General features: G+C 36.8%; 1 protein-coding gene across 5 annotated transcripts in view; it reads right to left on the minus strand.

Moving 5' to 3' along the window:
• Window positions 1-299: 299 nt before the first annotated feature.
• Window positions 300-18,582, minus strand: part of strat (RAB interacting factor STRAT) — a 43,203-nt gene continuing 24,920 nt past the window's right edge. For all 5 annotated transcript variants that reach the window (XM_090401783.1, XM_090401784.1, XM_090401787.1 and 2 more), the window contains exon 3: window positions 300-780. In XM_090401783.1, coding sequence (XP_090257909.1) covers window positions 544-780 — 237 coding nt within the window. In that variant the 3' untranslated portion in view covers window positions 300-543. The remainder of the gene's footprint in view (window positions 781-18,582) is intronic.

Consider the following 18,582-nt stretch of genomic DNA (forward strand, 5'->3'; position numbering starts at 1 on the left):
GAAGCAATAGTCTGACCACTGGGAGGAGTAGAAGTTCCAGAAATCATTCGATTTGGTACCTTTCAAGTGCCAGAGGGTGCAAGGTAGGAAGTAGCTTGAGGAAGGGCATTCTGTGAGAGAGGAAACTTGTAGAAGATTGTGATCTGAACTGCTGAGATGGGAGGTGACCTCTACAGAGTATTTGGTGAGTGAAGAGGGTTGTCAGGTATTCGTGTAGATGAATGAACAATTCACTATAAATTATTACTAAGGGAAAGATATTTTGATGTTTTACGAATGATAAAAGAATTTCATTTGCCTTTTAAGAGCTAATTATTAAGTAAACTTTATTGACAATTTTCAGTGGTTCAGATTATTCAAGAAAGTATTGCTATTATATACATGTTTAAACTGATAAAATAAATACATTAGCAATGTTCAACTACATATACATTTGTGGGCAATACATTCTTTCAACAATATGTATATGCCACATTACTTATAAGTTTATTTTATTTTGTCAAAACAAAAAAGCAAACAAAATATAACTATCCTGGATTGCCTTTAGGAATATCTTACTCTATGAAGTGCCACATATGATTTTCTACTCTGTAGGTCATGCCACCCAATTGGTCCTATTTCACAATCAGCACATGTTAAGTACTTGATATTTCCTAAAGTATTGCTGAATCCTACATTCTCAAAAGTGTAAATATGGTCCACACACCAGTAATATTGTAAGGATTCACCTTCTTTGTCTTCATGGCTATCAGCTCTTAAATGCATATAAGGAAGGACTCTCTGTAAGAGAAGGGGGGGGGGATTTTACCTAATGATTTTGATATAAACTACATATAAAATACATATTAACAGAATTCTGAGAGAGAGAGAAAAAAAAAGCAAGTTATCCAAGATAAATGAACAAATCATATGATTTACAACTTTTTTAAATTTGAGATTTAATGTCAAAAGGTAAACAGTATCAATTCACAATTAATAAGATGGCTTCTTCTAATAAAAATTTTTTCCATTTTCAAACCAACCAAAATATAATCTTATCATGCAACAATCTGTGAAAATACTGAATTATTCTTAATTGTAAACAGTCCATAATGTAAGACAGAAAATAAATAAATAAAATATATAAAGTACAGTGGAAAAATAAAATAAGTTCTTCAGAAATGGTTAAATGTTATAAATAAAAGGCATCAAGACACACACATACACACACACACACACACACACACACACGGGTGGGAGGGTGGCTGGAAAGTTCTGATAAAAACCTAGAAGAAAAATTAATTAATTTTATGTCTTTTTATCCCCAACTCATCACCAACAATACTTGCCCACATAGTGATGGTCAACTTGTTCTGGAATCCATGGTGGTGAATGATGTGAGGGTTGTCCCTGGACCAAATTAGTACAATATTACAATGTATTGGGATAGATCAGGTTTTGATTAGCAATACATCTCCCAAATGCGCCACTGCAATTGTAGAGGTTGAAAACATTTTGCGTGCACATCAGACACAGGGTAAATTACATTTTAATTTCATAAACATTTATAAAAAGTGCTCGAATTTGCAACCTCCAGCTTCACAGCATGCATTACACCTGAGCAGCAAGTTCGCACACTTTCAAAAATGCCTACCACGGTGTGGACTTTGCCTGCTGCAATCAGTATCCTTGCCAACAAATCTTCTACCGACTCCACAGGGGTTTCATACACAAGACTCTTCATGTGGTCTTAGACAAAAAAAAAAATTGCAATAGAGTGTACGTACAGTAAATATGCAAGGTCATGCTATTTGGCCACCTCTGCCAATCCACTGCCCACAAAAGTTTGGCAGAGGTAGTATCGGACATTACATGGAAAGTGTGGTGGCGCACCACCATGTTGAAAGCACATGTCGCCCAATGTGCAATGGCACATCTTCCAACAACAACTGTGGCAGTGTCTTATGAAGGAACGTTAAGTACATGGGGAAGTTCAGGAAGGGATATGGTATGATCACCTCATCACCAACCATCCTTGCCCACATATTGATGGCAAACTGTTCTAGAATCCATGGTGGTGAGTGATGTGCGGGCTGTCCCTGGACCAAATGTGGCTATTTTGGCAGTTCCACATACCCTAGTGAATACAGCTTAATTGGTGAAAAGTTCTGGAAATTGAGGCTCTTCTACACAACACTGACTGAACCCAACACATAGCACAAAATCAGTTGGGCTCAGTGCATGAACCTTCTGATACCGAAAGGGATGGAACTGATCAACATGTAAGGTCTTCCAGGTGATAGAGTGAGGGACACCCATGACATGTACAAAGGCCAATGCCACGAGTACTCACAGGAGGGTTCTCTTCAACCTGATGAAGAGAACGCTTCTGCTTTGTCAAAGTCTGGAGGAGGGAGAGTGCTTGGAGCTCCACAGTCATGCCTGTTTGCATTGAAGGAACACGTTTCTCACAACTGCTGATTCACGTTGGCAAACAGGATGTGTGATGGAGTTGAACGATGTGGAAAATGCTGTGCGTACAACTCATGGGCAGCCCTGCCATTATTATATCTTTGCCATACAATAACATCATGTTGGCATCTTCTACATTCGTGTAATTTGCCACTGGGCATTAATGTGATGTGCATCAATGTGACACTGCATTATCATCACTAGGAAGAAAATTTTTATGGTTTCAGCATGAACTCAAAGCAGTGATCCAAACTGTTGACTGTGAGGGACGCTACCAAAATGAGACAATTTGTTTGTTGATCACCCATTTGTTGCATCTAGCCTGAAATACTACCACAATTCTGCTGATGCATTACACTCCATTCCTCTTTTTCATTTGACCAACTTTATGACATTTAAATGGTTCAAGCTTCAATATCTTCCATAATCAACAGATTAAACACAGATCTCCTTGCCACTCTCCAGTATGATGCTGACAATGTAAAAAACATGTGTGGGTGACACAGTATAGGGAAAAGTGAGAAAGATCTTGTTTCATTTCCATTTACTTTTTATTTCAATACTGGAATATTCTGAGTGAGCATAACAATAACAAACAAAAAAATGAAGGAAAACTCACATTCAAACTTATTTATTTGTAGAATTTTTGCCCAAATTTCATAAGCATCTTCAGTGCCGAATTACAGAACACCAATCAAACAATAATAAAAAATTCTAAAATAGCACCACCTTAGTAGCTAATGTAAGACAACTAAAATTGTCAATAGTTTCCTAAGTAAAAAAATGTATACAATAAAAAAAGTTAGGAAAGATTAGCAGATTTAAAAAGTACTATCTCTTAAATGAGACAGAAAGACTATCATATCTGTTTAAATTAAAATAACAGATAATGTTTCACATGTTTCTTTATAAAGATGTTCTATGAGTAAACGATTTTTATGAAGGATTCTTGTGTTGTTTCTGTGAATTCGGCAAGTCCAAAACTAGGCAGGATTAAAAGGCCTTGCCTACTCTCTTTATAAGGGAATAAAAGGTATTTGCTGATTTTTTTTTTTCTTACGTTCTTCAAGATGAATAAAATAAAGATCTTCCATATTATACAAAATAAGATAAGCCACAGGAGCAAGGAATCTAATAGATGCCTGGAAAACCAAGAGGCAGAACTAATTATCCTCTGGAAATGAGCAAGGTGGAGATTTTTCTAATGGGACAAAAGGCAAAAAAATGTTCATCATCATCATATTCCTAACATGTACCCTGAAGGGGTGTACAGGATATGATAGTACTATATGAAACATTTACATTATTACTAACTTCCTATCTACAATTTTCCTCCAAATCAGTCTGTTACTTGTCAAGACTCCAACATTATCAGATCTTATATTTCTATCGTCTAAGGCTTTCTACTGTATCAATCCACCTATATCTTGGTCTTCCTCTGGGTCGTTTTCCTGCCAACCTGGCAGAGAGCACTTGTATTGCTAATCTTTACTTGCCCATTTTGTTTAAGTGACCATACCACCTGAGATTAGCTCTGCTAAAGCATTCCTGGATGCTGACAATGTCAAATTCTTTCCTAATATCCTCGTTTTTAATATGATATTGCCATTGACGCCATCTGTTCATGCCTCTAATCTTTCTCAGGACTCTCATATCTGCAGTCTCCAGTCTTTGGTCAAGTGTTTTACTTCTAACTCAGCTCGCAGATCCATAAGTAAAAACTGGTTTGAATACTGTCTTGTATACAGCTAATTTAGTATTCCGACCAATTTCTCTCTCATTCCATATGAATTTATTCAATTGACTTCCTACCATACCAGCTTTGTTGATTCTGTTGTCTATTTCTATATTTAATTTACCATCTTCACTAAAAATTGTGCCTAAGTAGCCGAAATGTTTTACTTATTATTACGGGCAGCTCCAAGGAGTCCTTAGACCCATTGAGGGAGGACCAACATCATGTCAAAAACAACTATTCAACATTCACACAGTATCTATCATACTTCACCTTGAACTCATTTACAGTCATTGTACAACAGACTCTGGCAGTTTATTCCACTCATTTACCACTCTCTAAGTAAAATACCTAGCTCTAACATACTTGCTAACACACTCTTACCAAGCTTCCATGGATGGCCCCTAGTCCTCCCACTACTAGTCCTATTCTCAAAAATATCTTCTGAGTCTCTGGATCATCTCCACCTCCTCCCCATCCAGAAAAAACCCTGGCACCCATATATGGGCACAGTAGTCTAGATGGGGTGTTATCAAGGCTCAATACAGAGGAACAATAACCTGTTTGTCTCTGCTCGTTAAAGTGTTTTTCAGCAACCAAGTGATTTGATGAGCTGATTTTGCCACTTTTGCGATGTGTCCCCTAAACTTCAACTCCCTATCCATCAACACTTCCAAATCCCTGGCCTCATCAATCTCCTGGAGTACAGTTCCACCAATGTGATATACTGCTGCTAATCTTTTCACTCCAAAATGCATAACCTTACACTTTGCCACATTAAATTGACATCCATTTTTCCCTAGCCCAGTCCTCCAAACTATCGAAATCATCCTGTAAAATTTTGACATCCTGTGCACTCACAATTGCTCTACCGAACTTTTCGTCATCAGCAAACAAGTGAACACTTCCTCTCAGATCCTTTCCTATATCGTTAATGAACAAATTGAAAAGTAGTGGTCCAAAAACAGAACCCTGCAGCACACCACCAGTCACAAGCAGTCTTTTGGACTCCACTCCTGAATAAACCACTCTCTGGTATCTCTCCATCAACTACCTTCCTATCCATCTCACCACCCATATATCCATTCTCATATGCTGCAGTTTACTGATTAGAATTCCATGCGGTATCCTATCAAAGGCTTTAGCAAGGTCCAGTAGAATCACTGTAGACTGTTACCCTTATCCAGTTCAGCTGTCACTGTGTTATGGAACATGAGCAAGTTACTGAGGCATGATCTACCTTTCATAAAACCATGCTGTCCCCCAAGAGTATCCCATTTTCATCTATCCAATCTCGTATTTTCCTCTCGACTATTTTCTCCAAGGCCTTGAAAACAATTCCTGATATGCTGATCGGCCAGTAATTTTCAACAGCAGTCTTGGAACTTCCTTTATGCAGTGGAACTATTTTCCCCTCTTTCTACCCCTTGGGACTAACCCAGACCCGAGACTCATATTAAACAAAATAGTCAAAGGCACTGACAATTCTTTAGCCGCTTCTCGTATGACACGAGCTGTGGGGTATACCATCCAACCCCACAGATGAATTAACATTGAGGTTTTGTAATAGACTATTCACCTCCACTTCATTCACCACAATTCCCGTATAAGCTGTTGGTTCTTCCATTTCTGCAATGTCACCACCTGGATGTGGATGATATACTCGTTCCACAGGTTCTCTGTTCACAACGCAGTTGACATTTTCAATGATTCTGCCTATTTTCATTGTCTTTGTCTTTTTATTGCTGACCTTCATACCATATCTATTAGAAGAGTTATTCAATTTAGTCAGGGAATCTTGCAGACTTGTAGCAGATTTATTTAGAAGTATAACATCATCCACATGAAGCAAACAGCTGACATTAACATCTCCAATTTCGATATCATGTTTAATACCACTTTCCTTCATAATGTGATCCATATACAAGGGCTGTTCAGCAAGTAATAAGACTAATTTTACTGTCCTGAAACCACTCTTCACAATATTAATTTCTGTGGAATAAAGAAATGTTGCTGTCTGTATTAACAAAAGAGGTTGATAGATGGCGTATATGGGCTGATGTGCCAGAGTGTCATATGACTAAACGCAAGCTTGTTTCAATGCGCTTACAAGCCGCGACCAGTCGTCGAAACGGAAGCGTCCTTGGAACAGCATTATGCAATTAAATTTTGTGTGCGTTTGCAAAAATCAGCATCAGACACTTTTAACATACGCGAAGCTTTCCACAATGAAGCAATGTCGAGGGCAAGTGTTATTCGCTGGCATAAAACTTTTAAGGAAGGAAGACAAAATGTGGAAGATCTTGAATGTGAGGGAAGACCTTCAACGTCCATCACAGAGACAATGATCAACACAGCAGCAATTATCATCAAAGAGGATCACAGAATTACAGTATGCCAGCTGCATGTTGTCCTGAATATTTCTGTGGGAAGTGTTTACTCAATCATGGCTGAACATTTGGGACTGAAACGTGTTTGCGCCTGATGGATTCCCAAACTCTTGACACTGTAGCAAATGCAGCATTGAGTGGATGTGTGCACAGAATGGAAAGAAAGACTGAAACAAGAAGGCGACAACTTCTTATAACACATCATTACAGCAGATGAAGCTTGGTTGTATCACTATGACCCTACAATGAAACAACAAAGCAGTGAATAGAAGCATCCATCTTCGCCTACCCCCAAGAAGGCAAAAACTGTAAAATCGGCTGGTAAAGTTATGACCATAATGTTTTTTTGACTACGGAGGCATTGTTTACCAACACGCTGTAGAACCCAGGAATACTGTAAACGGCTCATACTATGCAGATGTTTTACGGACAATGGTACAGCATGTCAAAAGGAAGCGTCCCTTGCTGAAGAATGGCTTCTTATTGCACCACGATAATGCAAAGCCACATATTGCTGGTTGTGTAGTGGACATTTTGCAGAAGAACAACATAGATATCCTAACACACCCTTCATACAGTCCTCATCTCGCACCGTGTGATTTCTGGCTGTTTCCTCAGCTCAAGAAACCACTAAGAGGCTGCCATTTCGAAAGCAACAAAGCATGTGTAAAAGCTGCAGAGGCGATTTTGAAAGAACTCTCAAAAAACGGACTTTCACATGTGTTTAAGAAATGGACGCAACGTTGGGACAAATGCATTGCGTCTGACGGTAGTTACTTCGAAAAAGACCATGTAAATGATGACGATTAAAGGTAATCTGTTTTCTGTATAAATATAGTCTTATAACTTATTGAACGGCCTCCGTAGATAATGAATAACAAAGGGAATAATGTACATCCTTGTCTCACACCAGATTTAACATTAAACCATCTTCCTGTGCTTCCTTCAATTCTAACTGCTGACATACAACTCAAATAAATAACGTATTGCTTGATATAATGCACCATTGACACCATATAACTGTAGCGTATTGAATAGCTTCTCTCTCGGCACCTTGTCATATGTCTTTTCCAGATCGACAAAAAAACTTAAATACAGATCTTTGTTATATTCCCATGATTTCTCAACTATTTGTCGCAAAGTGAAGATCTGATTCTGACAGCCTCTATTTGGCCTGAATCCAGCTTGTTCTTCATCAAACTTTTCTTCCACAATTCTTCTCAACCATTTCTCAAGTATACTTCCATAAATCTTACCAGGGATACTCAATAGGGAAAGACCACTGTAATTCTCGCATTCAGTTTATTTCCCTTTTTTTTATATGGGAATTATGAGAGCTCTCCTCCAATCATTGGGAATGCGTCCCGCTGTCCAGGCCTTCTGAACTATGCAGTGCAGCCACTGTAAGACTTTTATACCACCATACTTCCGCATTTCTAGTCGAATATCATCTACTCCTGCTACCTTCCACATTTCATGCCTTTGATGACTTTTTCTACTTCAAGTATGGATATGTATTCCTGACTATATGCCAGTTGAGGGTTTTTTAGCACTGTGATATAACTGCTTGTTTCATTTAGCAATTTTTCGAAGTAATTACTCCATACTTCAAGGATATCTTTTTCTCGGTTTTCATGTCACCATTATCGTCTCTAACTCCTTTTACAGCACTCTTTCCTCCATTTCTGAGCTTCTTCAACAACCTTCAGAATATTTTGTCACCTTCTTGATATTTATTTTCTATGTTCTTGCCAAAGTCCTCCCATCCTCCCTCTTTTGTTTAGCTAGTTTTACACACTGTTTAGCTTTCTTACATTTGTCTCTGTATTCTCTAAGAGCAAAAGCTGACTTATTTGCCAGGAACTTTTGATATGCTTTCTTCTTTTCCTTCACTGCCTCTTTTACTTCCTGTGTCCACCATGGAGTTCTGATTTTTCTATCCTTGAAATCAACCTCACCACATGCCTCTCTGGCTAAATCAATCAGGGCTTTCTTCAAGGTTTGCCACTGAATCTTCAAGGTTTTGTCCCTGTTCTCAAACTCTCATTTTTTCTTCAATCATGTTTGTGTATTTTAGTCTACAGTTCACATCTGAGAGCTGTTCAACTTTTATTCGCTTTAAAACTTTCTTACATGTACAAATACAAAATAATGGTACAACATGACAAAAAATGTTCAGCAGTTTTAAAATGTTCGCTGTATGTTCAGAAATGCCTTGAACATAAGGGATAGTATTGAGAGTTATTTCTTCTGGATTAAAAGATATGGATTCCATAAGTATTAAATGATTTTTTGATGAACTCAGTAAAACTATTTGATAAGAAGGTGGATTTAATATATTGTAATTTTTCGTGTAAAAGTTTGTGAGAGGAACATAAAGAACGCGCATGATATAATAAGGTATTAACAGTCTCAGCCTTTATGAAAAGGATGATGATGAGATTCAGTATGAATACAGTGGCCTGTATGAGTTTCCTTCTACTAAAAACTGAAAATTGTAAGCTGACGTCTGGTTGACAGAGAATCAGTATATCTAAATAGGCCATTTGGTTATCCATTTCTTTTCTAAGGTGAACTGGATCCAAGGATGCAGTTCCTTATTTTGAAAAAAAAAAAAACATTGCAACTCAGAAAGAGCCATTCCAATCTGGACCAGTGGTGCACAATATACAACTTTCGATCAAGTCAACCCTGCCTTCTCATGGTGTGTCCTATTTCTACTAAAGGAGCTCCTAGAGACAGCAAGTATTTCCACTGCACACAGATACCTTTCTAGTTGAAGTAAATGCCAATTGGTAGATGAATTCCATCACTTGGTGAAATAACATTACCTTGCTTACTGGGAAACCAAAGTGGTTACCAGCATTTTGGTTTCTAGAGCCAGGGTTCTGATTTCTCACCCCCCCCCACCCAACCTTTGACATAGTGTGAATGATACCCATCGAGGAAATGCCAAACACTGCAGAGATTCAGTACCTCCCCATGTTCAAGGATACAGCAGTAAAGTAGTTCCACAGGCTGGCCAGTTAGTGTAAGGGGGACTGAACCAGATGATAGGAGGAGACCGTGTTGAAGGAGACTGTGTAATAGTAAGCAGGGAGCACTGTTGAAGCGACATTGTGATTTGGAGACTGGATGCCTCTGTATGGGTGACATGTTCAAAACTATTTTTCTCCCACTGCATGTTCTCCCTCTCTTTTTCTCTTCACCTTTTGAAACATTAAACATGAAACTAAGCCTAAATAAGTATAGTGTCTTGTGTCCCAAAATATTTAAAACACAAACTTTCATATTCACTTTACCAACTCATCAGCAATAGCTTAAATGATATGGATCATCATCTTCAGTCATCCAAACTTTTCTGTTTCTGAGTGAACTTCAATTTCAGCTAAATTAACTATAGTTCATCTTAACTGTCCAAACTAAATCTTTCATGACTCCTTCAGCTATAATGGAGGTGCTTGTGCCTTTGTGCATTCTGTTGTTCCTTGCCAAAGGATGCTTAACATAGAATCTCACCATTTTTGACCTTCTGTGGCTTAAGATTTCTTTGTCACATTTTGTTTCGTTCATCTGCTGCCTCTACCATTCTCCTAATTCTGAAAATCATTCCGACTTCCTCTCACTTCCTATCTTCAAAGCTCAATTTTATTCAGTCAAAATTTTCATATAATAAAGTCATCACTGTGGGTGAATTTAATGTCCAAAATTCTAATTGGCTCCTGTTTTCCCTTTTTCACTCACTCAGCATGAAGAGAGGCAGACATTTTTGCAGTAAGCAATGACTTAAAGTCTGGTAGGTAGAATTCCTAACAACAATCCACTTCACTCACTCAACACGCTGGATCTCTTCTTAACTAGTTCTCCTTTCAGCAATTCACAACCTCGTGCTTTGGCATTACAACAATGCCAAGTGGGAGGACTTCGTGACTTTTACTCCTCCTTTCCATGAAAAGACTACAAGTTACATTCTTATGATCCAGATAACTGCTGTGATCTTGTTACAGAAATAATCCATGTTCGAATGGAAGCTTTTGTTCCACCCATTGTGCTCAAGAGATGTGCTCTTGAACTAACTCTGTTCCTTATCATCTATTAACTAAAGTGTAACCACCAACTGAGTGTACTCGGCTGGTAACCACCCTACAGCATGGAAGAAAACCCATATACAACCAGTCCCCGACTCCCACAAAAAAAGGAGATAAATGTTTATCATCAAGCTATCAACTGACTTCTCTCACATCAGCTTTGTATAAGTAATAGAGAAAGTTATCAACAGTCAATTTTTTCAACTTTAAGAAATGCTACTTAATTAGTGACCACCGATCTGGATTTTGCAATTCTAGATCCACAGAGGATCGCCTGGCCTACGTCATATACCTCTGGGCCCACTCTACGGTAAGATTTAGAGAAACCCGTGCTAATGCTAAAGACAACTGACAATCTAGTTACACAAGGAGGGAATCAGTCCAAATGATGGTTAACTTGTTGAGAAGCCTTTGATGCCAGACCTTATCAAAAGCCTTAGCATCCAAGGCTTCTCAACAAGTTAACCATCATTTGGACCGATTCCATCCTTGTGTAATTGGATTGCCAGTTGTCTTTCAGATCAGTCTGTATGTGAAACAGTGGATGGCTTTCTCTCTCTCTTCAGATTTTTCTGTTACTGCTGATGTCCCTCAGGGATCTGTCATTTCACTCATCCTCTTCCCGATTTATATAAATGATCTGCTCTTATTGACTGCAAACTCTATTCATAGTTTTGCTGATAATACTCATATGACAAGCCTTGCGGTGCTCAAGCATCTCAAGCTTGAAGATCATCTGTAATAAGTGCCCTGAACAATGATCTCCAAAGTGTCCTTGTTCAGAGTGAAAACAAGTCAACTTCAATCTTCAAAACACAGTTTTGTTTGTTCTCTTGCAAAAAATGTTCAGATCTCCTCCACTTACTCTGTTGAGCTGAGCATTATCATTTTGATAATGCTCAGCTCAACACCAAATTTTAAAACAGGGAATTGATGATCACAAGCTCAAGAGTTATTTGTGCCTGTGATCCCACAGAACTAGAACAATTTAAGTTATCAGAGAGAGGACAACTAACATAGAGAAAGAAAAATATCATTCTTCTTGGAGACTCAACTAAAGTAAGAAATAAATCCCAAAACATACAGATGTTTTGACAAAATATGAAAAAAAAAAAAAAAAGCAAAGCAAAAGCAGATTTCTGTTCAGGAACTGGCTGATCATTACTAGCACAATGTTCCAGTTTTAAAATATGCATCAATACACACATGGAGAGAACTCACAAGAAATAACACCAGCCATTTTGACAATGTATCTTCAGACTGGTTCAGGATACAATATGCAGGGTATTTGAATGTGATCATTTAGTTCTAGGCAGAATAAAACTGAATATCATACTGGGGAAAAAAAAATCTTCAAAAAATTTAAAAGGATTCATCAGATAACTGCTTTCAGAAGTGAGCTGTAACTGAAAGCAAGTGCCAAATCTTAGAGATCCATAGGAAAAATATTAAGAAAACACAAACTTTAGGCAGGGAAGCATGTGGCAGAGGTATCTGCAAGGACAAATTCCTAACTACTTCAGAGTGTATTCAAGAAATTAACGAGACTGTCCTGTAAATGAAAAAATAATATCAAAAGTTCTTGTCAAGTAAATTACATGTACACTGACAGAAAAAACATAAGAAGGCTAAATTATGTGTAAAGTAGGTAAACAAAAATAATTGGGAAACTTTAAGTAAAAATATTGAAAGCAAATTCAGCATCTCTAAATAAGGCTTCAAGTAGTTGATGAGAGAGAGAACCCAACATGAGATGCTAATTATAGGCCAATCAGCATCTTAGGAGTGGTGGATAGCTTAGGAGAGGTTGGTGAAAGAGAGAATTGAGAGGACAGGATAGACATTATAAGAGACACATTTTTGTGAAAAGTCAGTCTTGCCTGAGTAACTGGAGTTGGAGACTCCAATTACTCAGGCAATTGGAACTATTGGAGACTCAACTAAAGTAGGAAACAAATCCCAAAACATACAGATTTTGACAAAATATGGAAAATAAGAATACTAGACAATGCAAAGGCATTTGACAGGATTCAACAATTGGAAACTCTGCTGCATAAATTGCAACAAATGGAGATGGCTCACAGGCAGATATCAAAGATTAATGTATGGGAGAATTGAGTGTGGGAGAAGACAGGTGACTAGTGGAGTATCACATGGCTCAGGATTTGGTCCTCTGCTATTTGTACATCAATCATATAGGATATTATTTAAGGGGAAATATTAGTTGGCTGAAAAGATGCAAAGCTAGGAGGAGCTACAGTCAATGAAGATGAAGTAGACATCTTGCAGGATGATTTAAATAGACAAAGCTAAACATGTGGGCAACGGTAAATGGCAGCCAGTTTAAAGAGAAGCATAAGGTCATGCACTTTGGTATGAAGAGATCACAAGCTGTGTACTATACTGATGGAAGTGCACTGCAGAAAATTGATGAGGCTAGGGATTTAGGAGATGTGATGGATGAACAGGTAGTTGAAGTTTAGAGAACATATTGCAAATATGGCCAAAAACAGCATATCAGATCACATGGCTGTTGAAGAAAACACTGCAAAGCAAGGATAAAGAGGTTATTATTTCCATAACTGGACTACTGTGTGACAATCTGGTCACCTAGATTCCACGGAAGATGAAAAAGTGGTGGAGAGGATGCAGAAGTGAGTGATCAAGATTGTGGTATGTCTGCAGAATGCTTCCTATGAGAGGTCTGTGCAGTTCAAAAACTGGCTTGATAGGCAAATTAGAGAGGAAATGATAGAAGCATATAAGTTACTAAAGGGATTTTATACGGTTGACACTGAAGACATTTTTTTTTCTTCAGTACATGGGGCAGAAAGTGAAAGAATAAGGGGTCTCAGCTGGAATTGTATAAGAATTTGGTTAGCAAGGGTGTTAAGGACTATATTTTTTGCTTGGATGGTGGCAAATGGATGAAACAGGTTGCAAGAGGTGGTTCTGAGTGCTTCATCAGTGAATGAGTTCAAAGATGTATAATAGGTACTGAGTGTCCAATGCCTAAAGAGGAACTCCAACAATGAATTCTTTGACTCCATGGAGATGTCTGAATAATAAGTGAATCCAGTGTGTTATGGTCTTATCAACGTGATATATGGTGCTAATCCTGATCTTTTCCATTCCTCAATCTGGATGCCTGCTTGATATTTCTTTTTCTCACTTCAAATATGACCTGTCTGGCCCAAGATACGATACAACACTCACATAAATTGTGATTTCATAAATCACCAGATATTTTGACATTAATGAGTTGCATTTTGCAATCTTAGCAGAAATATAATTTGATCTGTGGGAATACTTTGCCTACACAAAGATAAAGGACAGTATCCTGTTATCTGTTTAGGATTACACCCATTTTGTTGAAAATCTTTGCCCTATAACAATGGCTTCATCTTAGGTTCCATTTGGTCATATATTTGCAAGTTTATTGGATACAGCATTGGCTTCATAAGACACAAGCAAAAATCAATAAAAAAGAAAAGTAGTTATGACTATGGATCATACAGCAGAAGTAGTCTTATTTCAGAGGGTTCTCCTAATTTTTTTGATGACAGCAGCTGGTACATGAGACTAACAAAACAGATATCTTGTAAGTTGATTATATTGCCAGTTGATAGTGATTACACAATAAGATGCGGAACTTGTCTATATATTAAATGTCATTCCTGTGTTTCAAGACATTTCACACCTTAGAAAAAGTATTTAGATAGATAAATTACTAAAAACCAACAAACTGAAGGATGAATAGTTGCACTATGTATTTTAACATTAAATTCAAACATATCTTTTCCATAAAAGATACAAAAAAAAACATGTTATTTATTATACATGACCAAATATTGCTTACAACAGTAAATGCAAATGACATTTTATTGTACATTTTATATAATGAACTTACTTGAAAAACATCCCCCCCCCCTTTAAATATGTTCACAACTAATGGCTCATCATCATCAAATTTCTGCCATGTGCCCTCAAGAGGTGTACAGGATATGATAGTACTACGTGAAAAATTTACATCATTACTAACTTCCTATCTACAATAAATTTAGTTTAATCCTTTATCCAAGTGTAAGCAAACAAAGTTTGCACCTGAAAATATCTTCAGGACTGAGGTAAGGTGGTGCAACCCCAAGCAAAGGTGGACCAAGCTCTCATCACTCCTTGTCTCAGTATCTCCCATAATGCAAAGCACATCTCCTTGCGGACATTATACTGTTATGCATTAAGGAAAGGGCCACTACCCAGACTGGTTTCAACCTTTATTGAGGTCTCATTAGTGGGAGGTAGACCCAAACGTGGAGATACTAAGGCAGAAACAATAGGAGAGGTCATATTTACCTATACCTTTATTATAGTCTAACCAAGTGCAAAATAAACTTCCAACATCTTTCTCTAAATCCAGACTAATTCAATAATAAGGTGGTACACCTGTCGGCAACTTGTATAGGTAAATATGACCTCTCCTATTGCTTCTGCATAGTATTTCCACGTTTGGGTCTGCCTCCCACTGACGAGAACTCAACAAAGGTCGAAACCGGTCTGGGTAGTGGCCCTTCCCTTAATGCATAGCAGTATACATGTCCACAAAGAGATGTGCTTTGCATTATGGGAGATACTGAGACAAGGAGTGATGAAAGCTTGGTCCACCTTTGCTCGGAGTTGACTGGTGTTGCACCACGTTACCTCTGTCATAAAGATATTTTCAGGTGCAAACTTTGTTTGCTTACAATTGGATAAAGGATTAAACTAAATTTATTATAGTCTAACCAAGTGCAAAATAAATTTCCAACTTCCTATCTACAATACTAATTTATGTTAATAAACAAGTATTGTAGATAGGAAGAATATGTTAATAGAAAGGGGGAGGATAAATCCCTTTATGTTTTAATAGCCGGGTACAAAACTCGGATCGAAATCCATAGTTTCAAAATCTCTATGGATTTCGATCCAAGTTTTGTACCCAGCTATTAAAACATAAAGGGATTTACCATCCCCCTTTCTATTAACCTATCTACAATTTTCCTCCAAATCAGTCTATTACTTGTCAAAACTCCAACATTATCAGATCTTATATTTCTATCATCTAAGGCACTTTGTACAGTATTACTCCACCTATATCTTGGTCTTCCTCTAGGTCGTTTTCCTGCCAACCTTGCAGAGAACACTTGTTTTGCTAATCTTTCCTCACCCATTCTATTTAAGTGGCCATACCACCTGAGATTAGCTCTGCTAATACATTCCAGGATGCTGACAATATCAAGTTCTTTCCTAATATCTTTGTTTTTAATATGATATTGCCATAATATAGCCAACCAGTGGCTATATCATGTTAATGCCTTCCATTAATATTCTAGTAATGAAAAATTCATGGATCCATAACATTCATTAATTGCTATTTCCATATATACAGGAAAAGTACATATTACCATCCTCCCTTAAGCCTTGCAATTACTGATCAATCCAGCTCACTGAATTGCCTTGGTCCTATAGGAGTTAAATTATATTCAATTTATTCTGGTATCTAATGTGTATTACTCCACAAACAATAAAAATCTGTATGTACATAAACAATGAAAATTCATGTGAACATGCAATGCACTTAAAGATCCAAATTATTATTATTACTGTCATAGCACCACCGATCAAGACCCATCATTGAGAGGAATGACCTAGGATACCCCAATAATGATCACACTACACTTTAAATGTATTTAGTCTCAAGTGCATTCAAAATGCCTGCCACTCTCCAGGCAAAAAAATAAAATAAAAAATTAACTTCACACATTCCTTACTTGACCAATGCCCATACACATATCCAGGACCACATCCTCTTATACTCCTTCTGTCCTCTGAATTTGTTGCTGTTAGATTTAAAACCATAGAAATGAAAAGAAATAATGCTTGCTGATACATCAAGAACATGAGAAGTTTTAATACTATTTACTCAAATTTATATCTAGTATAAAATAAATAAAATCCTCTAATACCTTTTATTTCAAAATGGAATTTTGAAATAAAAGCCATAACTTCTGGAAGATTGGTAGGCAGCCAGTCTCCATCCTTAGGTGTCACTGATTAGATGCCCAAGAATGCATATGAAATCAATAGCCTTGGGCTATTGATTTCATATGCATGAGAGATAGCAAGGTCATCTCACTGGTGTCTAAACTAGTGCAAGTGTTCTACAATCAATTTTTGAATTACAGAGTTAGTTACAAATCAAGTTTCTGGGAAGAAAACATCCTACCTGTCCATGCCAAAGATTGAAAAACTCAGGAACCTGCAAAATCTAGAAAAGGTTCCTCTAATTGGTAACTAGAATTTAACTTTTTTATTTTTTTTGCTGACAGTCTAGCATTAAGAAGAGAGATGCCATTTCCAAAGGGTTATACAGGCACTTAAAATAATATTTAATTCTTCATAGTTAGTTTATAACAATGAATTTTTCAAATACTGTATTAAAAAGGGGTATTGTCGTGACGTTCTATTTTCATGTTATGTTCTAAATCCGCCATGTTGGTTCAAGTCACTCTTATCAATATAACAACTGATTGCAAATTGATCACCGATCCAAAAGTAGAGAAATTTATAATTATACTGCGCCACCCTATTTTTAGATTAGTCTATATAAAATAGTAGGATCAATTCTTAATTAAGTTAGCAGTCTCCTCATTTATTTAGGCCGAATTATTTACTATTCCACTTGGGGTTCCTGCAAGATTCGAATATTTATGAACGGTGCAATAAAAGGGAATTCAGGCAAACACAATATTTAGATTAACAAAATAAAACATTTAATATATGATATATATAACAAATACAAGAATTCTGCTTTAAAATGAAACAATACAATCAACTTAATACATCTTGCTAAGTCACTCATGCCAATTCAATGTTCTAAACTTTCACATACAATTCACAGCTTCAAAATCACAAGCTTTCTTAACTCAAGTTAATAAAACGAAACTTCTTATTTAATCAGTCTCCACATATCTATCAGCTGTACTTAATGTTTAAATTCACAGGAAGCACTAATCAAGGTAGACAATATTCCAAGCAATCTTATTTCGGACTTTGAACTTCGAAGATATGTTAATGTTAGAATAAACAAACAAGTATGACTACTCTTACCAGATACAATCTTCAATACATCAATTAATTGTGAGCATACTTATGAATTAACTTATTTACGTTAGCGGAACACATTAATAAAAATTCTCCAACGATTTAACTGAACTATTGTTAATTGTGCTTAACTACTCAAAAAAAAAAAAACACATCAATAAGGCACTGATATCTTTCCTTGTTTACTTTTCTCAAACTAGTTAATTTCAATATAATTCTTCTCAGGGCAACATAGAATTAAGACGTAATCCTAGATTAACTGGAACTAATCAGAATTTTCCATTGAATGTCCAGTTCTTTATTTATCTGGATACGGCATTAATTTTCCTTTACAACACAGCTGACTTCACTTGCAGCTAAGTATATGATTCACTATGTTTTGGCTCACTTCTAAACACTATTCTCATGAATTTCTGCCCTAGAGAACTTACAATTTTCTTCCACTTCCTTTGCTTGTATCCTACCTTCCTTCCCGCTCCGCAAAAACTTCTTCTCTTCTCTCTAATTAAAAATCTTCTATTTCTTTTCCTCTCTTTTCAGTCCGAAGGTCACGCTCTCTTCGACTCGTGCTTGTTTATTTCATGCGTCTCCATGACAACAAATGAACGCAAACATTTCGCTAATGTAATACAATGCTCTACTACTACATAAGTGATTACATAACGTTAAATTTTCGCAAATAAGAATAAACAGAATATTTGAGCTACTTAATCAGCTTTTTCATTACGTATAGAATTAATTATAATAATACTTTTCGTTACATCATATACATATTTTA

Source organism: Typopeltis vanoorti, chromosome 12 (assembly GCF_054136105.1).
Source record: "Typopeltis vanoorti isolate ZY-2024b chromosome 12, IOZ_Tvanoo_1.0, whole genome shotgun sequence".
Taxonomy (NCBI): Eukaryota; Metazoa; Arthropoda; class Arachnida; order Uropygi; family Thelyphonidae; genus Typopeltis; species Typopeltis vanoorti.